The 27,470-nt window shown below is 38.4% G+C and overlaps 1 protein-coding gene across 1 annotated transcript; it reads left to right on the top strand.

Moving 5' to 3' along the window:
- On the top strand, positions 1–27,470 carry LOC122873341 (complement C3-like). The gene is given in 44 exon segments (XM_044189948.1): positions 1–159; positions 946–1,141; positions 1,295–1,457; positions 1,751–1,845; positions 2,122–2,210; positions 3,679–3,761; positions 3,862–3,949; positions 6,389–6,491; positions 6,804–6,924; positions 7,211–7,326; positions 7,731–7,877; positions 9,041–9,140; positions 9,271–9,365; positions 9,483–9,648; positions 9,651–9,673; positions 9,853–10,008; positions 10,207–10,336; positions 11,141–11,209; positions 11,683–11,880; positions 11,978–12,098; positions 12,206–12,294; positions 12,409–12,548; positions 12,978–13,190; positions 13,907–13,970; positions 14,076–14,165; positions 14,365–14,571; positions 15,190–15,265; positions 15,415–15,574; positions 15,672–15,767; positions 16,546–16,696; positions 17,373–17,458; positions 18,074–18,151; positions 18,273–18,428; positions 18,612–18,674; positions 21,928–22,017; positions 22,194–22,243; positions 22,656–22,746; positions 22,858–22,947; positions 23,039–23,141; positions 23,340–23,429; positions 24,696–24,788; positions 24,923–25,006; positions 26,737–26,881; positions 27,198–27,470. Coding segments are annotated over 44 exon segments (5,052 nt in total). The 5' UTR covers positions 1–13; the 3' UTR covers positions 27,340–27,470.

The following is a 27,470-nucleotide window of genomic DNA, read 5'->3' as shown; positions in this document are numbered from 1 at the left end:
GGGAGGAGGACAGATGAGCCAGCAGTGGAGTTGCAGCAGAGCAACAGTGTACATTGACAGCAGATCAGGATCAGGTAGGAGGATGAGTAGGACTCTGCTGTGGCTGCTTGCCTCTCTGGCCTTTGCCTCTCTCACTTCTCTGGCTGATGGAGCTCCATTGTAAGTAGACCTGCCTTTCTTTGACACATTCCCCCTGAACTTGAATTAATTCACGGAAAACAGAGCTAAAATATACTGTTTCTTTGTTCAGCTTCTTGATATTCACATTGTTATCGGTTAAACTGAAATGGGTGCAACAACAATATCAGGGGTTCTCTGCATTTATAATCAATTCAAAAAGTGTATAAATACAAAACTCGGTTTAACTCAGTCCCATCTCACCTGTGTCTTACATAATGAGGAGCTTTTGTCCAATTTGCAGTTTGTGTCTTAAATGATGCTAGTAAGTTGGCCTAGATTTAGTTCGAGTTAGCACAGTAATGCATTACGCCAGACACATCAGAGTCCAGAGCCATGATGAAATGTTGCATTGATCCAGTGCTGGTTCTTTATCAAGATAATCAATAGATTACTCATTATGTGTAAAGTCCATGCTGGAGCTCATGGTCCTCATCTGAGCAAATATGTTGTTGTTTTTTTGGTAAATTGAAACTTTAACACACAGACTCTAAAACAGTGGTTCTCAATCTGGGTCTTGGAACCCCCAAAGGGTCCAAGATAATCCTGAGGGGTCTGCTCTTAAAACATGCACAATAAACAAACAAATTCATCTGTAAATCATGTGTATGAACAGTGTCAACCCTCCGTTACTATGTGTGTGGTTTATTGTGCCTAAAACACATATAATTTAAAAGAACATATCTGTCAGTACATCCTACACAGCATGTGGTCCTTTCTGTACAATGACTATATTCTTAATCTTTCTCTTTTGCTACTGCTCTGCAGGAATGTGATGTCTGCCCCCAACTTGTTACGGGTAGGGACAGCAGAAAACATCTTTGTGGAGTGTCAAGACTGCACAGGAGGAGACATTAGGGTTGAGATCAGCGTGATGAACCATCCAACCAAAACCAAAAGGCTGACGTCTACATCTGTGACCCTCACCAGTGCAAAAAACTTCCAGGAGCTCGGACAAATAATGGTACATGAAATACTGTTAGTGTATGTTATACAGTACAGTTACTTGGCTTTATTTTCTATCATGACCACAATCAAGAGATCTAGAATCCAGAAATGCACATGATATACCTGCTCCTCACACACTGCTTGTTGTATCTCTGCACACTGGGTTCAGATCCCTGCTGGTGACTTCAGTAAGGATCCCAACATGAAGCAGTATGTGTACCTGCAAGCTCAGTTCCCTGACCGACTGCTGGAGAAAGTCGTGTTAGTGTCCTTCCAGTCTGGGTACATCTTCATCCAAACTGACAAGACCATCTACACCCCCAACAGCAAAGGTGAGTTCAATACTGAAAAACAAACCTACATCTGTGAGAATGTCTCTACATAAGTAAGTAAGATATTACCGTAGAAAATATATCACACTATCTATTTCTATCAGTTTGACTAAACAGTTTTTCATTTTTATAAATGAATGACTGAACTACAAATTACAGTCAAATGAGCCCTTCCTTTGACATAAGTGGAATAGTAGAGTGAAAAAGTTCTTTAAAAATCAAATGACTCAAAATAGATACACCTTCCTTCAACCTTCAGCAGCAAACTTAACCTCTTTCTCTCTCTATGTTAGTTCATTACAGGATGTTTGCAGTGACGCCCCGTATGGAGCCTGTAGAGAGGGATGATGCAACCCAAACTGATGCTTCTATTGCCATTGAGATTGTGGTATTGTATTTTATCTTTGATAAGCACAGAATTGAATGTAATATATAATCAGCTGTAACTGGTAAATAAATGCATGCATCCCTCTAGTGGTTGAGTTGCATATTGAATGCAGCCGCTCCCTTCAGGACAGACTTAGCTGAAAAAGGTGTAAATCCAGATGTTAATCAGGCTCATGGATTTTAGACAAAAGACTCAAAATATAGCATGGATTTACTAAATTAATTTTTAAACTGCCATGGCTCACTGTTAATGGTTGTTCAATATTGTTTATTTTAGACCCCTGAAGGCATAATTTTACCACTTGATCCAGTCTCTCTAAAATCAGGGATCCACTCCGGAGATTTCCAACTTGCTGAAATTGTCAGGTGATTATTTTATCTTATTTGAATCTAATTTTATCTTTGTTGTTCAGTGATGAATTTACATTTTAACATGTATAACAGGTGCATTCAAGTCATGTTTTGAATTGACTTCACCTGTTATCCATGCACTATAATAATATTTCCAATATAATAATTATCATTTAAGATTATGCAAAGTATATTTTAACATGTTTATATTATGTTTTATAAAATTAATTTCCATGTTGTTAATTTAGTGTTTGGACAACTTCCAAACAAAAATAATCTTTACTCTAGTGGAAATCATAGTATAATAATAATAATAGGCTCTGTTCGAAATCGCATATTAACATACTATTCATGTTATTCATACTAAGTATGACGTAAAATTGAGTATGTAGTGCGTTCCAACTGCATAGTGTGTGAATTTGTGTATGCGAGAAATACCTGGATGTATACTAGATTAGCAAGAATTTCTGAGTATGCCATGTGTGTATGCCATACTCAACTGCTCCATAATTAATTTAGTCTCTTCAGACTGCTATGGCGGTAAATTAATTACGAATGATGGAGAGTGAACATGAAACAGAGAAGCACCTAGTAGGTACTCAGGACCCAGGATGTTAAGGTACGGTACGAGGAAAAACGCAGGAGCTCACATATATAATGTACTGTAGAAAAATGAAATATTTAACAATAAAATATAAATTAAAATTTGCCTTAAAAATATACTGGAATATATTCAATTTAGTGGGAGAGGTTACATTGATTAAAATTTGTGATAACATATTGGTAGCTGGGACCGGTAATGTGATCAGTTCAGTCATGTGATGCAGAGAGGATGTATTGCCAGTGTAAACAGTCTGCTGGTAATGGCATAATAAATCATTAATTTAGTACGCAATATTTAATATGCGATTTTGAACACACTAATAGACACATTTTGTGAGTGTGCCAGGCTTTTGTTTTTGTTTGCCTCTGTTTCCAGTCCAGTGCTAGGCTAACCGGCTGCTGGCTTTATATGTAACAGAGTGGTATCAATCTTCTCATCCATCTCTCTGCAAACTGTTCCTTAATATTGTAGAGTAATTTATCTATTTAGATCTAAATATGAATTGTAAATAGACAGACATGCACAACAAAACAGAAATACATTTAATTCCTATAAACTATGAACTAAACTAATCAGCCTAAAAAGGCACCAAATAAAGGTAATACAATCATTCTGTAGTATCTATTGTGCAATTTGACGGCCAACCTGAAAAATGTATTCTAAACTTCAATGCTTCTGTAGTTACTGCTCTCTGTAGGACAGTATAAACATCAAGTCCTTGGCAGCAGCTCATTTGTGTACATCTTAATTTGTGTAAGATGTTAATAACTTGATGCAGTCTGAAGTCTGATTCTTGTGTTAACTTCAGTCTCTAAATGTTGTGAATATTTAAATGTTTTGCTTCATTATTGAAATATGTGTTCTTGTGTGTGTCTGTAGTCCCGGACTGTGGAAGGTAGTGGCGAAGTTCCACAGCAACCCACAGCAGAGCTATTCTGCAGAGTTCGAGGTCAAAGAATATGGTAAGTCCTTCATTACCTGTACTTTTGAAACTTATATAGACGCATAACATTAACTTTTTACCTGATTGGACACACAGAAATAACTCATTTAATTTTTCAGTGCTGCCCAGTTTTGAGGTTAAACTGACACCTGTGAGCGCCTTCTTCTACGTGGACAGTCAAGAGCTAACCGTCAACATCAAAGCTACGTATGTGAAGGTTTTTGTTTTGTGGCTTTAGAGACCAGGTTCGATTGGTAGATTGACATTACACGTGTTTACCTTACATTTGCTTAGCCTGTTCCCTCTAGGTGCAACTACACACAGGTCTGTGTTGCAACAACAACACAGGTTGGCAGATCTACTGCAACATATACCTAAACAGTTCCTATAGTTCCTATTGTTACATCCTTTCTCTTTTGAGTTTTTTTCTCTTTTCAGAATAACTGTTAGAACAACCCAATGTCTGACTTGTACCTCATTGTAAATAATAAAACTCAAAATCTCTTCTTAATAGCAATATAACAAACATTTTCATTATAAGGCACATTTTAATCTATTGAGAACTCAAGTGTTATATTTCCTCTTTCAGTTAGTATGTATTTGCACAGCTCACAGTTCAGCATTTCACAAACATTGGCTAAGTAAATATTCCTTAAAATTGCCTATTCTCCAGACAGTGTGGGGTTCGAGTGGCTGTATTCTCACACAGTCACCCAGTTTCAGCGTGTCTTGGTCTCTAGCTGATTTGTCGTAGTAGGCACACTGACATTGTTTGTTTTACAATACTTGCTGTGCCCGTTCGACTATTGGCTGCTGAAAACTTGCTTTTGTGGGCAGTAGCATTCTGGTACGGCGGCTGTTGCAGTGGTCTAGAAGCGCAAGATAAGGGTCCTGTCCAGCAGCTTTAGCTTTGAGCATGAGTCTCTTTACTGTCTTCACGGCTGATTCACCTTTACCATTGCTCTGAGGATAGCCTGGTGATGAGGTCTTATGCTGGAATTTCCACAGTAGGCTGAATCTCTGGAACTCTTGGGATGCGTATTGGGGTCCATTGTCTGAAATGACGGTATCAGGGATATCTTGGCGAGCGAAATGGGCCTTCAGTTTCTTCATCACTGTAGTAGACTTTGTATCTGGCAGTCTATTTCCCAAAAATTTGAATAATAGTCTGCAGTAATGATGTGGTCCTTGCTGTCATACGAAAACAGATCTGACCTGCAGATGTCACACGGATCGCGTTCTCCTCCTCTCAATTAGGAAGATAGGCTATGCTCAAGGTGTCTGCTAGCAACATGTCTTTTCCTCATACATATACTACATCCATTCTTTTCATCAGTGTTTTGGGCACATTCAGTAGTGGCTTTCCCACAATGGTCTCTAATGGCTTGTGATCACTTTGAACAGTAACTTTACTGCCATAGGTGTACTGGTGGAACTTTTCCATGATGAATACCATGTCTAAGAACTCTTTTTCTATTTGGGCATAGCCACACTCTGTTTGTGTGAGTGCTTTGCTTGCAAATGTGGCAGGCTTACCCTTCTGCGTGAGTGTTACAACCAAACATGTGTCTGAGGCATCGCACTGTATGGTCAGTTCTTCATCTGGGTTGTAATACTTCAGCACTGGAGCATTTGCAATAGTGTATTTCAGTTTGAGGAATGCTTCCTCGTGTTGTGCTGTCTAGTTCCACTCACAGTCTTTGTGTGTCAATTGCCTCAACACCTCACAATGGTCAGAGAGATGTGGGCAAAACATGGCCAGGTAATTTACCATACCCAATAGCCTCTGAACTTCTTTCACATCTGTTGGTTTCATCTGTTTGCATCTAAAAGCTACAAACCACACATTTGAAGACAGCGAGGTGAAGATTCTAAGTAGAGAGAAGAGTTGGTTTGAACGGGGTGTCAAGGAAGCCATTTTTGTTAAAAAAGAAAACCCCTCTTTGAACAGAAATGGTGGTCTGAGATTCAATCTGCCCAAAGTTTACCATAGTGTATTAGCACCATGGTCACGCCAATCATATGCTAATCAGGTACTTAACAGTGATGAGGGAGGTGCAGCCAGAAAACAATAGGCCTGATTACTGATTACTGGGCCTTCATGGTAACAATTAGGTCAGTTTCATGTGAAACTAGCTAATCAGCAGATACTCAGGTAGACTCCTTCCTGAGGGCAGGGCTTATGTAACACAGAGTAACTTAAATTCCTGAGTTCCCGTTCCATTTTTTCACAATTGAGAATGACTTCCGGATGGGAGCCGAAACGTCTTGATTCTGAAAACAGTGTCCAGATGACTACGACTGAAACCTTTTCTACAACATTTAAAAAAATAATTAATTCAGAACAGGATTAGAATTGATTTATATTTTAAATATAACTAAATATTGTTTCTAGAGCAGCAACAGTAAAGTTTACAACAGAAATGTCACTATACAAAGTCAATGATATCTCACTGGAAAAAAATCTAAAATTTCCGTAAAGTAAATAGCCTAATATTCTTGACATCAAAATCTCCTGTCCTCTGTCCTCCTCCCTCTGCTACTGCTGTGATTCACCTGCAGGTACTGCTGTGAGAGGGAGGAGGGGCTGATTTGTCCTGTTTTACTTCATTGTGGGCTTAAATATGTCCTTCTCTGGTGGTTTAGGTATCTGTTTGGTGAAGACGTGGATGGGATGGCCTATGTGGTATTTGGGGTTATGCAAGAGGGTCAAAAGAAGAGCTTTCCCAGCTCTCTTCAGAGAGTGCCGGTGAGCGCATAATTACACTTTTGCTGTATTTCTGTCTGTCACTTTGTCAGTTGATTGTTCATTCTGTCTTATACAGTATGTCTTATACAGCTTGGCCTTTACCAGTGCTACAAAATCTGCAAAATCTGTTCCTATTGTTCAGACGTCTGCAGTTATTTCAGTTGAATTGTTGCATTCTCATCTACAGATATTAAGTATTTAGGATGTTCAGAAGAAAGCCAGGCTGACATAAGAATTTACACATTTAGTAAAGTACCTCCAACTGTTCACTTACTGTATTTCAAGATGCATTTTTAAATTATGTCACATTAGATCGAGAGAGGTAATGGAGTGGTCAAACTGAAGAGAGAGCACATCACACAGACCTTCCCAGAAATCCTCAAACTGGTGGGGAGTTCCTTATTTGTAGCTGTCAGTGTGCTGACGGAGAGCGGTAAGAAAGAGAGTGTTTGGGTCTGTTCAGTATGTTTGATCATGTGTGATTCGTTCTCATTCAGCATCTCAAAGGGTCAAAGTAACTATTAATATTATTAGTGTCTAAAATTTCTCAAACAAGAATAACAGGGAAAAAAATAAAATAAAGACATCATAACAGGATATGTTTTTCTGTATCAGTTAATGAAGAAGAAAGTGAATAGATGTAAAAATAAAAAATAATAGATAGATAAAATAAAAACTCTGTTTTTGGAATTTGTTTGTTTTTCTGCATCACCTCACAGGTGGTGAAATGGTGGAGGCAGAGTTGAGAGGTATCCAGATTGTCACATCACCTTACACCATCCACTTCAAGAGAACGCCCAAATTTTTCAAACCAGGAATGTCCTTCGATGTTGCGGTAAAGTACTTTTTTAGATTTATATAAATTGACAGAAAAAGTATGGCTTTATTTATTCTTTAATAAAATATCCTTTACAGAAAACATTTCACTTAAAGTCAATCTTTGAAAACACAGATGGCAGTATAACCTCGAAAACATAAGTCACACGCTGTTTAATAGTCCTCTAATAACTATAATTGTTAAGTGCATTATTTTGATCTGTCTTGGATGAACAGATGAGATTCCAGTGAAAAATAGAAATTCTGCCATTATTAGGTCACAATATACTAAGTCATAATACTCAGTGCACAGCTAGTGCACTTTGCTGAAAAACATAGCATTAGTTTGATCTTAACAAAATGTCTTTTAATAAAACCTTAGACGTTTTCTGATAGTTCAGCTGTTTGTGTTTCTGATGACAGGTTGAAGTTGTGAATCCTGATGACACTCCGGCACAAGGTGTTGCAGTGGTGGTCGATCCAGGACAGGTGCAAGGCCTCACTGCAGCCAATGGCATGGCAAGGCTTACCATCAATATAGACGCAAGGACTAACACACTGACAATCACCGTGAGTCTCTGAAATATTACCCTTTTTGCATTAAAGCCTCTTTGGCAAATGGAAGCTTAAACCTACATTAATAAGCATTTTTTTATATTCACTTGTAGTGGTGAAATCAAGCAGAGCTATCACCCAACTCTGCAGCTCTATACAGATTTTAGCATTTCTAGCTCATTGTTTTGGTTCTGTGACACATTTACTGTACAGTATGTGAATGGTGAACATACTTTAGCTGAGTATTTTCAAGCTAAAGACCAAGACATCTTTGGCCATGAACATGACTCCAAATGATACCAAAACAGAGGTAAAAAGAGAGTGAATATTGGACTTAAATTTGAAAGGTGGCCATAAACATGACTCCAAATGAATGCTAATATGATTCTGTGTCTGCTGGATATGAAAGTAGATGTTTTTTGCTAACAACCAATTTCATATGCCAGTGACAGTATGTGGAGGCTGTGCATGTTGATGTTTTTCTGCCCCCTGGTGGCCAAAAATCGAACAATACAGCTTTAACACTAGAACCGCCAATGGGTAAAATTTACTGCTGCTGTTTTTCGATTGTATGTAATTTTGTTTCAATACAATATTCAAGTCCCCAGTCTTTGACTTTTTCTAAAAGTGTGTTACGTAGCACCCCATGTTGTTAAAAATTGTCAATATAAAGCCAGATTTTAAAAAATGGGCATTTATAAGCACCAGCGGGTAAAATTTTCCCCGATAGAGAACGCAGTAATTTTCGTCCTATTAATTTTGCTCGTTCAGGAGAGGCTTCAGGGCTGAGCGAAGTGTCCTGGGTTGATTGACGGGTCATCATATGATAACAATCCAGAACCGTCGTGAAAAGTGAGGCAAAACTATTATATTAAAATTATCAAATGTAACCTATAAACATTTATGAAATGGTCTTAGTCTAAAGTAGTCTTTCCCTCTGACACCGGTGTGTTTTGCGGTCCTTCAGGTGGTGTGCGGCTCCCTCATTATGAATGAATTCATCTGTGGAGTCCCAACATTGTATATACTATTATATGAAAATTCTTTAGATGTCTTTTTGTTATTCCATTAATCAATTTTATGTTGCTAGGCTAAATAATGCCAGGCCACGATATGATAGGATAGACTTGAGACATTTCATGTATTATTTATTTAACTGTTTGTGTCTTTAATTGCAGGCAAAGACCAAAGATCCTGATATTTTACCTGAAAGGCAAGCATCAGCCACCATGACAGCTCTCCCATATACCACCAAAGGCAACAACTACATCCACATAGGTAAGGAACATCCTGATATGACATCAGATAGTAAAAAACAAAAAACGGTGGTGGTGGCAGTGGCAAAGTATGTACCATGCACTATATCTTTTCAGTGTCTAGCAATCATAGCAACATGTCAATTTTGCAGGTGTGGATGCAGCTGAGCTGGAAATTGGAGAAAACCTGAAAATCAACCTCAACCTCAACAGGCAGCCAAATCAAGACAATGACATCACATACCTGGTGAGAGCTGTTTTACACCTGTACATGTGTTTGCTTGTGTTTGTGTTGCTTTTAGAAGTCAGTGTAGTATATACACTCATGTCAGATAAGTGCTGATGTGTAAATCTGTGTCCCTAGATCCTGAGCAGAGGTCAGCTTGTGAAAAATGGCCGTTACAAAACAAAAGGTCAAGTATTGATATCCCTGATAGTCACCGTTACCAAAGAAATGCTGCCATCGTTCCGCATCATAGCCTACTACCATACGAATGACAATGAAGTGGTATCAGACTCCATTTGGGTGGATGCAAAGACTCCTGCATGGGCTCGGTGAGATACTCAACACTGATATAGCAGCGTTTAAGTAGGAAGACAAGACACCCATTCACAAACTGATTATTGTAGTTACAAGTTAGTTGTATATTTCTACGACATATTTTTATGTATGAAACTGCTTTAATAAATACAAAACTGCATGTCTCATTCATTGACTTCCCCTTTACATTTAGCTGACGCTGGAATCAACCAGACCCAATCCATCCTATGAGCCTCGCAGGATGTTTGGTCTGAAGGTCACTGGAGACCCAGAGGCCACAGTGGGACTGGTGGCAGTTGACAAAGGCGTCTACGTCCTAAACAATAAGCACCGCCTCACCCAGAAAAAGGCAATTTCTTTATTTAACAATTATCCTTGAAAATATTTGAAAGGAGTTTAATTTAAAAAGCTATTTATGTAAATATTTCTAATGTCATATCAGAACTGTCATTTTAAGTTTTCAGATATGTTTGTTTACTTTACATACTGTAACCCTAAGCCTTGTCTGGCTGTGTTTCTGTGTATGAATGACTTCCACCCTGCTCAGGTGTGGGACATAGTAGAGAAGTATGATACAGGCTGCACACCAGGTGGAGGGAAGGACAGTATGAGTGTGTTTTATGATGCTGGGCTGTTGTTTGAGTCCAACACGGCTTCTGGGACTCCCTACAGACAAGGTGACACTACTTTATACTTCCCTTCCCTGAACACGCCCTCTTTAGGCTTTAATATTGTACCAATGAAATATCACTAGAAGTGGATGTAGAAGTTTGGGGTTTTCATCACCATCATTCAAGTGCTGTTTTTTTTGTTTTTTTAATGTAAGCATCTAGTGGACAGTAGAGGAATTGCATCTTAAAGGGTCTTTTCACCCAAATTACATTATATTTTTTCTTTTGTGTTATTATGTATGTATGTATGAGTATGCAGATAGTTTCACTGACACTGTTTCTGAAATTACTCGTTGCTGTTCAGTTTTTTAACGTAGTTTTTCAGTGTTGTGAGCACCACAAACAAAGTTGCATTCACCACTTTTTGGTGTGGAGCCAGAATCTCAGCAACAGATATCTTAAACTTTGGGGATATTAAAAAAATATCTGCAAAATACCACTAGGGGTAAGTGAGATAATATGTTTTTGTTTGAACTGACCCTTTGAGGTAGCTCCATCTTGGCTTCAACAGTTAACCGTGGTGAGTGCCACATGAGCTGATCATGGTTCCCTCTGTTTTGTTAGGGCTGTTAAAAATGTAAACAAATATTTTTTACAATAAAGCTTTTGTCATATATTATGTTTTAACAGTCCAACAAATAAGAAATGCAACTGTAGATCCATTTTACTCACACCCACACTGTCCATGTGTCCAACCAGATAAATTACCTTATTCTGATTTTTAAGAGCATCACATCAATTATACCATGCAGAAAAAAAGCCCAACCTTGTTTGGTTCTGTTAAAGATCTTGTCTGTGTTGTGTTTCCAGAATTGAAATGTCCGGCCCCCAGCAGGAGGAAACGAGCCACTACTATAATGGACGTCACCACCAGCTTAGGTAAGAACCACAGCTCAAAACTACCCATTAAACACATCATCTGCCACACAGCTCAGGCTCTCCAAAATGTTTAGATTTAGATTTTTACAATACTCGTCTTTGCCAAGCTGTGTATTAGAGGAAAGATTAAAGTGAGCTGAAACTCTTACTTTATATTTTATTTACTTAATATGTCAATCCTTTTCTTCATACTGCCATGCTTATTGCATGTATGTCCAACATTGGAGGAAGAGGGATTCCTCCTTTCTTGCCCTTTGGCAGGTTTCTCTATTTTTTTTATTTCTTCCTTATTCAAATCAAAGTACTAAGGATAAAGGACATGTAAATACATAAAACTGACTTTACTTAACTAGAGGAACACTTACTATTTTTAATTTGCCTTATTTTAATATGCTTTATTTACAACTTTCCAGTCCACCCTTCTTGTGTTTCATACCTTCTCACCTCTCCTCCACAACACTCTTTCTTTCCAGTGAGTCAATATAATGACCAACTGCAACGTGAATGTTGTTTGGATGCCATGAGGGACACCCCCGTTTCATACACCTGTGAGACGCGCAGCGAGTACATCATGGACGGTGCAGCCTGTGTGGAGGCCTTCCTGCACTGCTGCAAGGAGATGGAAAGCCAGCGAGCTGAGAAGAAGGAGGATAACCTCATACTGGCTCGCAGTAAGAGACGGGGATGGAGGGAAGCACTGGGTGGTCACTTTCCATGGTTATACTGGTATAAAACAATCAAAATAATACCTTTTTAATGACACTTTAGGTGAGGAGGATGACAACAGTTACATGGACAGCAATGAAATTGTTTCTCGTACCAAATTCCCTGAAAGTTGGCTGTGGTCAGATATCAAACTGCCTCCTTGCCCTGAGGGAAAACCTAACTGGTGAGTCAACAGAAACCTATACACACAAAAATACACTGATATCTTCATTAATGACACCACTAGGATTTAAAGCTACCCTTTAGTGTTAACACTTTTCTTTGTTTCAGTGACACCACATCATTTTTGAAAAATGTTCCTTTGCAAGACTCAATCACAACCTGGCAGTTCACTGGCATTAGTTTGTCAAGAACTCACGGTGAGAGACTAAAAGTTGTGTTGTGTTCTAGTTCTACCTCTCTAACCATAAACCTCTCCCATCCCTCACACTTATTTTCTCTGTCTCTGTTTTTTGTTTCCCTCTCATCTTTAGGAATCTGTGTTGGCAAACCATTAGAGGTAATTGTCCGGAAGGAATTCTTCATTGATCTCAGACTGCCGTACTCTGCTGTCCGTGGAGAGCAGCTAGAAGTTAAGGCAATCCTCCACAACTACAGTCCTGATCCTGCCACAGTAAGTTTGTTACTCTGCTCTGGTGTTTCAGGCCAGAGCCAATGAGACCATGATATTTTTCTCAGAACTTTACAAACAAAAGGGCAAAATGGACAGTGAGTATTGGACTGACATATAACGAGTGGTAAAAAAGATAATGAATGAAATCCTTCCTCCAGTCTTTGATAAGTATGATAGCTGCTCACATGATGGTCAGTCCCAGAACACTGGGGCAACCTTACTGCCATATTTACAATCTCAAGATCAAATTGATCCTCTAGGAAACAATGTAAAGCATTAAATTTCTTGAAATTAAGAATGCAACATTGTTAGATCACCTAAAATACAACTAATGATTATGATCCTTATTATCCACTCTATGGGTAGTCGTCATCTTTGATCAACTACACATACCTCAGTACCTTTCTCCATCTTTGTCTCGTTTTCAAGGTGCGTGTGGATCTGATTGAGGAGGAGAATGTGTGCAGTGCAGCTTCTAAACATGGAAAGTATCGCCAGGAGGTTAGAGTTGGGCCCCAAACTACACGATCTGTACCCTTTATCATTATTCCCATGAAGGACGGACAATACCGCATTGAGGTCAAAGCAGCTGTTAAAGACTCATCGCTCAATGATGGAATCATGAAGATGCTGCGGGTGGTGGTAAGAGAAGCACACTCCATGTAGTGGGTGGCCACATGTGTGGCTACTTTCAGCTAGTTGCAACCAATTTGGACTTCAGTCAGGATGTTGTATGTAGCCACTTGCTTGAGAGTAAAATTAAGTCAAATTCAACAAGTCCTTCAAATTAAATTATGTTAAAACACATTGTTTGTACACGCCATCTAGAAAGACACATAGGAGCGTTTTCTGATCTGAGGCCACAATCGGCAGGACAACAGAATTTATCTGTGCCTTCCAAAATCCTTACAAATTAAAGGTGAAAAATTATCTATTTTATGATGTGACAACTCTTTGGTTAGGCCTAGGCACAAGAAGCAACTTGGTAAAGGTTAGGAAAAGAATTACATTTTGGGTTCAGGAGCTTTGTCGTTGCGGTTATAGTAATAACCATGTGGTTAAGGTTAGGGAACAATTGTAGTCACATCTTAAAAATACATTGACTGTCGGTTGAGAGCAGGAAACAAACAACGATCACCTGTGTTAAAGTCCATATAGGGAAACAGACATCTTTTCGGGCTTAACTTTGATGCAAATGTATACTGTTATCATTTTCAAAATAAACTATAAAAAGAAAAAGAAGCAGACAAAGATAGAATATTTTAACAAGAAAGCCATATTGTATTTTGTTACAAACCAGCATATTAAGATTACTCAAAAATAGTTTTGATGTTTGTCCTAACTGTTGTTTTTTCCAGCCTGAAGGTGTACTGGTGAAATCTCCTCAAATTATAATTCTAGACCCCTCTAAAAATGGTGTAGGTGAGTTTACCCATTAAAGAGCTACATTATATAATCATTTAGTAATACTATGTTTTTATCACTGACTAACTGATCCCCCAACATGCCCACTGTTTCTCCATTTAGCTGGTAAACAAGAAGAAATTATCAACAGTGGAATTCCTAAGAAAGATTTGGTTCCAAGCACGCCTACTAGCACACAGATCTCTGTGACAGGTGAGATTTAATGTTATATTCGGACATGTTATGTGATACAGTGCCAGTACAATGAACTCTGCATTGGTGTAAACTGTTATTGTTCTTATTGGGAAATGATCACCTCACTAGTGGTAGGGGACCTCTACATTTTTGTTTAATTGTTTTTTCCCGTTGATTTATAACATTTAGTTTTTTCTGTTTGTGTGTGTGCATGCAGGGAGAGAACAAATATCTGCACTGGTGGAAAACGCCATTAGTGGGAACTCTATGGGTAGTCTGATCAAACAGCCTGACGGCTGTGGAGAGCAGAACATGGCCAGCATGACCCTGCCTGTCATTGCAACCACGTATTTGGACAAAACCAACCAGTGGGAAACTGTGGGCTTTCAGAAACGTAACGAAGCCCTCCAACACATCAAGACTGGTAGGCTCACACATATGTTTTTATTAGCACAGATAGTGGAAATCTTATTAATGGCCCTCTGTATGGGATTTTAAAGTTTCTGACTTGGCAGAAGTGGTATCAAAAAGAACAGTGTGGTAGACAGCAATGTACGCTACCCCTGCCCCACAGATCAAAGCTAAGGACAAATAAATAGGGAATAAATGGTCTGAATGCAACACATAGACTACAGAAGTTTTTACCAGGACTGTTTTATTTCTTTACTTCTGTGTGAGCGGCTGTGGCTCAGGAGGTAGAGCGGTCGTCCACTATTCTCTGCGTTGGCGTTTCGATCCCCAGCTCTTCCTGACCTGTATACATGTCAAAGTGTCCTTGGGCAAGACCCTGGACCCTAAATTGCGCCCGATGGACAGCACCTTGCATGATGTGTGAATGGGTGAATGACAGGCCAACTGTAAAAGACAGACAAGCGCATTTACCATTTACAAACAAAACCCTATGCCATGAGAATAATTTGAAAGATGCTATAATCACAGGGAAAAATGTAACAGGACTCTTCAAACTGGCATCCAAATTGGATCAAATTCAGTAGAGTTGAATGGCAGTCAGTAAAATGGTTGTGTGTTTTGTTTTGTCCAGGCTACCAGAACCAGCTTGCCTACCGTAAAAATGATGGGTCTTTTGCTGTGTGGGCCCATCGCCAAAGTAGCACCTGGTGAGGCACCCAAACATTCAAGAACTCCTATGTAATTATTTGCACATCCTCCTTTAACTTAGATTCTGACTGTGAGGATGATGGGTGTATTTCTTGTGCAAATAAATGCCACTATACTATTACACTTCTCCTCTCCTCTCCTCTCTAAGGCTGACGGCCTATGTTGCCAAGGTGTTTGCCATGGCCAACAGTCTGGTGGCAGTGCAAAGCAACATCATCTGTGACGCTGTCAAGTTTCTGATTCTCAACACACAGCAACCAGACGGCATTTTTAAAGAAGTTGGATATGTGCTCAGTAGCGTATTGCGTGTGCGTCATCTTGATGCAAAAAAAAAACTAATCACGATGAAAACAATTACATCATTGACTATCCTATGAATAAAAACATGTTTGTGTGTATGTGTAGGGTGATGTACAAGGCACAGATTCAGATGCCTCCATGACAGCCTTCTGCCTTATTGCCATGCAGGAGTCACGCACACTGTGTGCTGCCACTGTTAATGTGAGTACCTCACCTCCATACAATGTTTTCTCTTTTTCTCTCACCTGTTTCATTTCTTCATTTACTGACTCCACACCAGTGACGGGTGAAAGAAAGCTTTCTTAAAAATCGAACCACTATGAAGCAACTGACCATTTGCTAAGTCTCACCCCCATTAGTTACTGTTGCTACTCCTGTCAAGCTTTCCGTTCTGGGGGCAGGTTTACCACTGAAATTCTTAATAATTTTTGAAATGGGGTCTTCATTTCAGACAGAGGTACACAAAAAACAGGACATTTGCTGGCCAATGGTATTGCATTTGTTTGGAAGCATTAAATCCAAGACCATGATGACACAGTGAGTCAGGTCTCACTGCTGTCATTTATTGGTATTTTGCTAAATAAAGGTTGTATTATAAATAATAATAACTGACCACTCATCTACAGTCTACATCTCTGCTTTAAAATATTGTACCAGATTGACAAGGACATCCTATATTCATACCACAGACACGTCTGTGGCACAAGTGTGACGTAATGAGGCCTCGTTTGTGGTGGTCACTTGATTGTTGGCGTGTTGAAGCGAGGTACCAAAACATCTTGCTACGATACAATCCGGTCTCAGCTATTGTACCAGGATCAAATGCTACAACATTCCTGAACAGAAGTGGATATTTAAAATTGATGGCTTACAGTTATCTGACCCATTTCACAGACTTTTATGTTCACACTGAAAACCCTGCTATCAATCTGTTCTCTCCTATTCTCCTTTCTCCTTCCTTTCTTTTCCTTCCGTCCAGAGTCTCCCAGGCAGTATAGACAAAGCAGTGGCCTACTTGGAGGGGCGTCTGCCCAGCCTCACCAACCCATATGCTGTTGCCATGACGTCTTATGCCCTGGCCAATGAAAACAAACTGAACAAGGAGATCCTCTACAAGTTTGTTTCCCCAGGTGCTTTCACACTGCCTTCAGTCTTAAACTAAAATTCAGAAAGAGAGTCTGTATATTTAAAGATATTACACATCCACGAATAATTACTATAATAAGTTTATTAGAGCCTTACCAACACATTATTATGGTCGATATTATGGGATGATTTTAGCTGAGTACAGAAATGCCAATGATGTGTTTGAGGTAATTTAGAAACAGTGTCTCATTTACATTGATTGTCCACCAGAACTGACAATGTAATTTTTCAACTGTAAAGTGTCCTGTTTTCGAATAACGAAATTTAGTTATTTATCATTATAAGTGTTAAAGTTAAAAATCAAATATCAGATTTTTTTCATCTCTCAAATATCCATATCTGTATTGGTCTTTGTACATGTGAATCTTTGCTTTTGAGAACCAAATGACCTTACAAGGATAGAAAGATTAGTTATAATTCTCAAAAGTGAGCACATTTTACTTTATTTTTATTTAATTTCTATGAGATTAAATACTTTAAGATTAGGTATTGGGGAATTAATAGTGAATTAAGATCGTTCCAGGTAGAGCATAGTAATAAAAACACACTGGAGGCCACAGCTTATGCTCTTCTGGCTCTGGTCAAGGCCAAGGTGAGCATGTCCCACTTGTGTGTGTTTCACCAGATGTTATACGGTGTATTTGTGTGTGTCGTCCTCAGAGTTGTCCCACTGGCCGGTACCTAAGGGACGTGTTTTCACACTGGAGGCCACAGCTTATGCTCTTCTGGCTCTGGTCAAGGCCAAGGTGAGCATGTCCCACTTGTGTGTGTTTCACCAGGATGTCATCATCAATGCTACTCACCAAAAGGGTAGAGGGTTTAGAAACACAAGTCAGTGAAATGTGTCTCTCAGTAATTTCACTGCCTCAAAATGTCGGTGAAGTTTTACACTATTTTACACTATTTTAAATAATGTTCAAGTTCAATTCAAGTTGTTTGGCTCATTTACAAAATATTATGGACCTTTTACATTACTCCTGACCACTTTCCAGAGCACTTTATGATTATATATAGATATTTGAAGGTATTTTTTCTGCCCCTCTATTTAGCCTTTGGTTGCAGGAGTTACAATGACTTAGACTTAGAACTTGAGTTAGGAAAACAAGGGACTGGTTTGAAAATCCTGCACTGCATAATCACAGTTTCAAGTCTCTCCAGTTTGATTGTGTCATAATAGGACAAACTGATTTAGAAACTCGATAGTGCTTTGGAAACTAGCAGGTTGTAATCTACATGTAAAGTACAGTATCACTGAATCAGAATCAGGACTTCTCTCTATTTCCACTGAAGTTATTTTAAAAAGCCAATGCAAAGTCAACCACAGAACATTTCAAGTATTTACTTTCCTTCTGTTAATAAAGGCCTTTGAAGAAGCTGGACCTGTTGTCAGATGGTTTGGAAAACAGCAGAAGGTGGATGGAGGCTATGGATCAACTCAGGTAACACAGACCCCACTCTCATCTTGATACAGTTATGAACGTCTAGCTGTTTTTAGTGCAGTTGCACTTAATTATCTATTGTTTAGTCTTGTTTTCTCCCCCTCACTCTTTTCCTCTCCAGGCTACTATAATGGTGTATCAGGCTGTTGCTGAGTACTGGGCCAATGCTAAAGAACCAGAGTATGATCTGAATGTGGATATCTTGTTGCCAGGCCGGTCAAAACCTGACAAGTACAATTTCAACAGGGACAACCACTATGCCACGAGAACATCTAAAGTGAGAACACATACTCACATACATAAACAAACTCACAGTGGATCATTAATGTCATCATTCTTGTTGTTTTCTGTATGTTTCTTCTGCTGATTCCTGTGTATGTATGTATGTATGTGTGTGTATGTGTGTGTGTGTGTGTGTGTGTGTGTGTGTGTGTGTGTGTTCATATTTAAATTCCCACAGATCAATGATATAAACCAGAATGTGAAAGTGACTGCAACAGGCACAGGAGAAGCAACGCTGACAGTAAGTAAAATATATGTTTGTTCTTTATTTAACCGGGAAAGTTCCATTGAGATTAAGAATCTCAATTTCAAGGGAGACCTGGCCTGGGAGACATTCAGCAGCATAAATAAAATAAAAACACATAGTTAGAGATAGAAAACACAAAAGGAGACAAAATAAATTAAACAGCATAGGGAACTCACCTTTCAAAAAAGAGAAATTTCTAGGAGTCAGTTGCGTAACCAGGTGAATTAAAAACACTGAGATCCTAAGGAATCTGCCGCTGATTCTTTCATTTTGGATTTAAAAGCATTTACCACAATTAATTAATTGAGTTTCAAGTCCTTCTGCAATGTATTCCATGCTGAGGGTGCAGAATACACAAATATTCTTTTTCCAATTTCTGTACGGGTATTTGGGACAGAGAGCATCAAGTCCTGAGAACAAATGTGATAGGCACATAGGTAGTGGGGGAGTATACCAATACTTCTAGTATAACTCACAGTGGTGAGTCAGAGATTTACAATTTGTAATGAACCTCAAAGAAGCATAGTAAGTTGTATCAACCATACAAAGACACTGAGCAGAGATATGCATACTGTATATAAAAGATCACCATAGTCCAGCACAGGTATAAAAGTGGCAGCAACAAGTTGCTTTTTTTACAAAAGAAAAACCCGACTTATTTCGAAAAATAAAAACTCAGTTTTAGCCTCAGCTTTTTCACCAGGTACTATACATATGGCTTAAAAGTGAGGGAGTCAACAATCAAAATACCCAGGTATTTACTACGAGGTTGTCCAACAACACCGCTTAGGTTTTTAAGAGCCTAGGAACTCTTGGTGCTTTAACTCAATAGCTAGATTTCAATATTCAGGTTCAACAAGGGAGAGCAGTGTAGTAGCCCAAGGACAGAGACTTAAAAAAATAACAATTTATGTTTTTGATGATGTTTTTAAAATGAAAGACAAATAGTGAGAAGCTGAACAGGGTACCCCAGACTCTAGTGTTGGTGGAAAAATCAAGTACAGTCCAATAGTGCTTGCCACCGACGTGATCTATTGCTACTGCCCTCCCAGCCCTGGCTACTGGCTGGTAGCCAAGTCCACAGCCAGTAAGCAGATCATCTTGAATAACGAGCGGCTTCTTCCAAGCCCAGATCCATGGTGCACGATCTTGGCGGATCTGTTACAGGAAAGTCTGGCATTGTGCTGTTCACAGATCCACCAGGAGACATTTACTACTAACACAATTACTACTGTTTGCTAAATCTTTTTAGCCCAGGAACTCCCATACAATCTGTACTCACTCGCCCAGGCTGAGGCTCCAGCCTCCGCTTCAGCAACAGTAGAATCTGGCCTGTGGATACAAGTGTCAGCTCGGCTCTGTCTTTACCGGTATCCAGTGGGTCTTTTTTTCAGCAGCAAACAGCAACATAGCAGCTGTAGTGTGGTCCTTTGCCTGGCTGCTGCCTGCACAGAAGTATATGACAGTGTCATCAGCATAAAACTTTAAATTAGCATCTGACAAGTTTTGACCCAGATTATTTATATAAATAGTGAACACAAGTGGACCTAATACAGAGCCCTGTGGTACACCCTTCTAGACGGATACAATATGAGAACATAGACCATCATATCTAATGTACAGACCTATTACTAAAGTAGTTTGAGAACCAAGCGACTACGTGCTCCAGAGTACAGAGTTAAGAAGTCTTAAGTTTTAAAACACCATAGTCAACTGTGTCGAAAGCTTTGGACAGATCAATAAAGAGTGTTACACAATGTTGCTTCTTGTCAAGTGCACCAGAAATGTCATTTAGCATTATCAGTGCTGCTGTGAAAGAGCTATGTTTTTATCTAAAGCCTGATTGATATGTCAATAAAATAGCATTAGTGTATAAAAACTCCTTCAGTTGATCACTCACAAGAGTTTCAAGAATTTTAGCCAGTACTGATAATTTAGACATTTGCCCATACTTATTTAAAATAGTTGAGACACCCCCTAAAAAAAGGGAGAACAAAAGCAGGTTTCCATTTCCTTGGTATTACATTATTTTCCACTGTAAGGTAAAAAAGGTTTCAAAGAGCAAGCAGAGTCAAACAGAGAGCAAGAAAATATAAAATGCTCGTTAAAATGCTCACAGAAAGGGATTTTATGGTTTCCAAAATCTCCTAGGGTTATTTATATTTTTAGTGTTGACAGACAAATAATCTAAAAGGAGGAGCATTGGTTTCTTAGTTGTCTAAAAACAAACCAATCAATGGTAGAACTCATTGTCCTTGCCTTAGCCCAAGCCGGGTTACACTCAAGAATTGCATCTGTTAGTTCAGGGGAAAACCAGGGGTTATGACGCTCTCTGTATCTCCTGAATGGGGCATGTGTATTTATGATTTGCGTAAAACCATCAAACCAACAAATCATGATAAAACCCCTGTTCATTAAAATTTTTAAGATTCCTCTTACAAATGACGCATGGTTTTAATTTAGGGACCTTAGTTTTCCTGATAGCAGAAACAACACAATGGTCACTTAGGTCATTGCAAAAAACACCAACAGCTGAAAATTTATGAGGAACAAAATCAAGTCAATTAAGGTGGACTTCTCAGGGCATTTAAGATTTGGACGTGGGTGAATTAATCAACTAGGTAAGTTAGATGGAATCATAAAAATATTTAAAATCATCAGATACTGTCTTAAGCCAAGCCCAATTACCATTAACAATTTCACTATAATTTAGTCTGGATAAAAGGTGCATCAAAGACTGCAACACATCGTTTAAGGCATGTGCTTATGACACGGAACAACAATCAAACAATGCCAGAAATTCCAATTGCTTGCAGATTGATTCAGATACATGAAATTTTTACTTTTCACATAAATGACAACACCGCCACATTTATTTGGTCTGTTAGCACAATAAACATTGTATCCATCCATGTCAATATCTTTATGACAATGACAATGTCCGCATCTGTTGATTTAACCCACATTCTAATCATATCCATTTTTGATAACAAGCTGCGCACATTAAGATGAGCAATTTTTAAACCAGACAGAGATTTAAATTCAGGTGGTGTCTGAATACATTGCCAGGGTTAGGTTGTATATTACCTGATAAAAGTAATAGTAAAACAACCAACCATCTCTGTTTAGCAACACTGACATGACGATTCCTTCGATATTTCATACATTAAGTCTGGCCAAAAGCCAGGTGTGGACTATAGTTTTAAGATGGATGCCTCTTATCTTATCTTTTTTATCAATGTGACAGATGGTGTCGCTGTATTACGCTCTGCCTAAAGAAAAGGAAAGTGACTGTCAGAAGTTTAACATGACAGTGCAGCTCCTCCCAGGTAATTTGGTTCCCTCTCTCTCTTTCTGTTTATCTATTTGTCTTTATTTGTTCTTATTTTATGTTTGTCTGCTTGTATTTGTCTATTTTATGTCATTATCTGCTGTCTATCTTCTTTCCAAATATTTTTCTTTTATGAGAAAAACGAATAAACTAAATTCTCATCAAATGTTTTGTTCCTTTAGAGAAATCCGAATGAGGACGAGAAGATATACAAGCTGAGAATAGAGGTTTTGTAAGTACAATCGAGAGGTCATACTGAGGAGTGTTACAGTAACATGGCTTTATACATAACATTTTCTACCCAGCTATGACCCCTGCATTACTTCACTTCTTTTCCTCTGTTTCTGTCATTCTCATAATTTTTTATTGTCCTGCCTTCTGTGTGCTTGATTGATTTCCTCGTTATCCACCCGCATTTCACTTTTTTTAATCAGAAAAATATGATGGTGTAAACTTCTTCAACATTCTTTAGAATGAGCTTTAACACCCATCTGAGCTCATTTGAGCTGCCCATTCCCTCTAGTTTAAATTGTATTTGAAACATCTAAATTCTTAAAGGACATTTGATGAAAAGCTTTGCTTTCTTTCTTTCTTTCATCTCCTTTATGCTGTTGTTTTAATTATTTTGTCCATTCTGCGTACAGGTATAAGGACAAGGAGCACGATGCAACCATGTCAATCTTGGATATTGGCTTGTTAACGGGCTTCACTGTTAACACAAATGACCTGGACTTAGTAAGAACTTTTACAGATACACACATTCAGGTCAAAAGTTTATGGTCAGGAGAACCAAGATGGGTTTTATGGTTTAGAGAGTTGTCTGACGATGTGTGTTTGTGTGTGTAGCTGTCCAAAGGACGTGCCCGCACTATTGCAAAATATGAGATGAACACAGTCCTGTCAGAAAGAGGCTCACTCATCATCTACCTGGATAAAGTAAGTCATCAGTGTTTCCTACCGCTATACTTTTTCTCTCTGCCTTGTTCTTTTTTTCTTTATCTCACCTTTGCTTCACATCTCTCCACAGGTTTCTCACACACGACCAGAGGAGATCACTTTTAGGATCCATCAGAAGCTGAATGTGGGCGTCTTACAACCAGCTGCTGTGTCTGTCTATGAATACTATGAACGTGAGTCTCAAAGATACTTAGAAACATATGCTACCTCCATGAGCTTCAAGATTTTTTCACTGCTGTCAGTAGATGTCAGAGTAGATAACATAGTGGATAAGCAGGCGTTATCACATTTTGAAAGTATTTAATGTACATTTTCTGATGCACTGCAGTTAGCACAAAGTACTTTTCAAATATTGCTCTTTCTTGTTGCAGAAACACCTTGTGTGAAATTCTACCACCCAGAGAGGAAAGCTGGACAGCTACTGCGGCTCTGTAGAAATGATGAATGCACATGTGCTGAAGGTAAACAAGATGATGTCGAACTGAAGACCTAATATATCTACTGTAAACATGAATTTGTTACATCTGAAATTATTGAACCAACACCCAAACACAATGCTAACATTGTGCTCCATCGAGGTAGAGCACTGATCAGTTATTTGGGGCTCATCATCCTGCATTATCTATAAACTACAGAAATATATTATTGTACCTAAATAAAGTTGGGGGATTTAAGGCTGAGAGAAGATTAAACAAGATTAGCGATCAGATTAGAGTCAGCCATGCCACTGGTTCTTATAGGCTATACCTATGCACAGCTGTACTTTGAGCTAAATGCTAAGTGTCAGCATGCTAACGTGCTGACACTTAGCAGATATAATGGTTATCATTGCCACCATTTTAATTTAGCATGTTAGCACACTAATGGAAATACCATTCTTTTTTTTCAGGTGTTTTTTGTCATAAACAAAAACATTGCCCAAATTAAGATTTTAAATAGATGATGGCACTACAAGAGTCAGAGTATCACCAAAGTGATTACAACATACCCTTTGGAAAAACATGAATGTCTGAACCAAATTTCATGGCAATCCATCAAATAGAGACATGTCACTAAAAGCCAAAAATGTCAACCTGCTGGTGGCACTCGAGGAAAGGTCAGGGGATCACCAAAGTCATTAGAATTCAACCTCTGGGCACCAAGGATGTCTCTAAAAAAATTTCATTTGTAAATTAATCCATTGCAGTGAATCCACTGTCTGTAAGTGGTGGACCAACTGACCAACAGACAGACTTTACCATCATTAGTGATGTGTAATTAGTGTGTAATAATAATAATAATAATAATTAGTGTAGTAATTAGTGATTAGTAATTATAATGGTCAAACATTCATGACATCATCAGGATTATTTAGAAAGGACAATATACAACTGTATTCTCAGGCTTAGTAGAACTCCTTGTGACGGGTGAACTAATCTTCATGTATGGTATACTACCAGTAAATTTTGCCCATTTAAGATCTAATGATGGAGATGGTCGTGGACTTTGGTTTACAGTAAATCATAATCATTGCTACTTTCTGTCAGAGGCAACAAGCACTTGCAGGATCCTGTAGAATCAGAGCGGTAGTCTAGCTAAAGAACTCACTTAGAACTCACACAACACATAGTTAAATTGTGACAGATACAGCTGCACTCACCCATCAGCCCATCCACACACATGCACATGTGCTTATGTAATCATGTCAACAGTTATGTAGTTACTTTTTGCCAATTGTGTATTTCCAGAGAACTGCAGTATGCAGAAGAAGGGAAAAATCAGCAATGATGAGCGCACAGCTAAGTCTTGTGAGAGCACACTGACCAGCAAAATAGATTTTGGTAAGAGAGTGTAAATGGACTGCATGTATATAGCACTTTGTTCCCCAAAAATGGATGTGTATGTTTATGTGAGTAAGAGATTGAGAGAATAAGCAAGCAAGGAGGCTAACAATCTGCAACTTGTCTTTCCTCAGTGTACAAAGTGAGACTGGAAGAATTTACAGACGGTTTGTCCACTGATATTTACACAATGCGGGTACTGGAAGTCATCAAAGAAGGTATTAATCTTTGAACTGCCAAAAATTTACTAACCCCTCATATTTTCCCTAAAATGTTTCTAAAGTAAACGTGACATAATATTTCTTTTGCCTCTTTCTGAAATTGTCCAATGGTGTTTCCAGTCAGACAGAAATTTTTTTGGCTATTTTAAAGGAAAGGTTCAACATTTTGGGAAACACGTTTCTTCCCTTTCTTGCAAACGGTTTGATGAGAAGATTGATACCGCTCACACATCTGTACGCTAAGTATGGAGCTATCACTAGCAGCCAGATAACTTAGCTTGCATTGCCAGGAAAACCAGCAGACAATAGTCCAGTACATAGCCCCCTATAAAACGGCAAACAGTTATTTTTACACTTAAGGGGAGACACTACAGGTAAATAGGGTAAAAATTGTAACTAATATATATCACCATGAAACTTCCTCAGTTGATTACTTACATTAAGACAATTTTTTTATTACATTTTATCTGAAATTGTATGCTTAAATGTGCAAATGAGGCACTATGTCATTAAATCTGCGCTAATTTGCATACATTTCCAGAACAGAAATCTGAACATTGGATAAAGCCAGGTTCAACATTCTTATTTCATTTTGTTGACATTAGAGTCAAAGGTTTTTACAGAGGGAATTTTGGATCTCTCTTTTAATCACTCCAAGAATCAGAAAATACTGTCAACAGCCATAAAACAAATCCATTTTCGCCATGTGTTTAGGAATAAAATAAATCATTATTGTTTGTTTGTTATTATTATAACAAACAAACCCCTCTGTAAAAACCTTCAGAATATAGTTGGGAATAATAGTGGAAAGTTTGGTGTATTTAAGTGCTACTGAAGTGGAGATTTCTGGCTCAGAGTTTGAGAAAAACTCATTTTGAGAATACAGCCTTTAAAGATATGTATTATAAAATTCCATACATTTCGCAAGACACTACATGTGAATAGGGTTAAAAAGTAAACTAATAGATATCAACATGAAACTTCTCCAGTTGATTACTTACATTAAGACAATTATTTTTATACTTTTTCTGAAATCCATCCAGGGTCCCGTTAGGGGTAAAACTTTGGGCCTTAACCCTGGACAGTGATATCAACATGAAGACAACCATTCACTTCATCCAGTTGATTACTTACATTAAGACAATTATTTTTATACTGGTCCGGGAATCGAAAACCCACGATTTCTTGGGAGGCAGGAGCTTTTAGAAATGTTTTTCTGAAATGTTATGTTTAAATATGCAAATGAGGCATTATCTAATGCTAACTTTTGGTGAATTTAGGAGAAATCTACAGACCCAAATAGACAAAGTGTAGAAAAATAAACACCTAAATGTGTATTTTGGGTGTTTTCTTTCCACTGGTCTGAAAGACATGTTATGGAAGCAAATTAGCCCAAAATCTCAAAACTGACCATTGCAAAAAAAACTATGTTTTTGCCTGTAGTGTCTCACCTTAAGAATAACTGTTTCCACTCTTTATGCTAAGTTAGTCAGTTGCTGGCTGTAGCTTCATATTTACTATAGAGACATGAGGGTGGTATCAATCTTCTCAACTAACTCTCAGCAAGAAAGCGAATAAGCATATTTCCCAAAATGTTGAACTATTCCTTTAAGCATGATTCCACTGGGAATATGTGAGAACACAACAGTAATGTTTTATACTGCACCTTTAGCTATGCATTTAATCCATAAATACCTTGTCTCTCTTCCCCTTTATTTTAATTACAGGAAGTTATGATGTGGGTCCTCGGGGTAAACTGCGCACATTCCTCAGTTACCCGCACTGCAGGGAGTCCTTAAATCTGGGGACGGGCAAAACCTACCTTATCATGGGCACATCCAAAGATATTCACAGAGATGACCAAAATCAATCGTAAGTTTGTTCTTTCAGTGAATGTGCATATGCGTGGTGTGTATATTCCCCTCATAATATTGTCTCCATTTAAACATTTTAACTGTTTCACTGCCTTCTTTTACTAAATCATATACTAAATTAAGTTCACCTATCTTGTACTCTGTGTTACTGTTAATAAATAATGATAATGATAATGATAAATAATTAAATAATTAAATGTACAGGATTTTTCTGTGGGAAGGGGGGAGTTATGTTTTTTCATGTTATGTTCCAGCGTGTTACAGATAGCTGGCTACATAAAAACCCAATGTATTTTTCACTTTGGTCTCCTCAGGTTTCAGTATGTACTCGGTGAGAGAACCTGGATCGAGTACTGGCCCACAGAAGCAGAGTGTCAAATTGAGGAACACAGATCTACCTGTTTGGGCATGGAGGAGATGGTCCAGCAGTATGAGGTCTTTGGATGTCAGCAGTAGTGAAACTCAAGGCTTCTTTTCTGTTTGCATTTTGCTCTATTCTTATTATGTAAAACATTCACTGCTACGAGATATAAGGGGTGTAAATGTTACAATGTTACACTGCATTGATTAAAATGTAATGGTCTTAA

Source organism: Siniperca chuatsi, linkage group LG3, assembly GCF_020085105.1.
Source record: "Siniperca chuatsi isolate FFG_IHB_CAS linkage group LG3, ASM2008510v1, whole genome shotgun sequence".
Classification (NCBI taxonomy): domain Eukaryota; kingdom Metazoa; phylum Chordata; class Actinopteri; order Centrarchiformes; family Sinipercidae; genus Siniperca; species Siniperca chuatsi.
The sequence above is the reverse complement of the archived record's forward strand: the minus strand, read 5'-3'. Positions and strand labels throughout refer to the sequence as shown.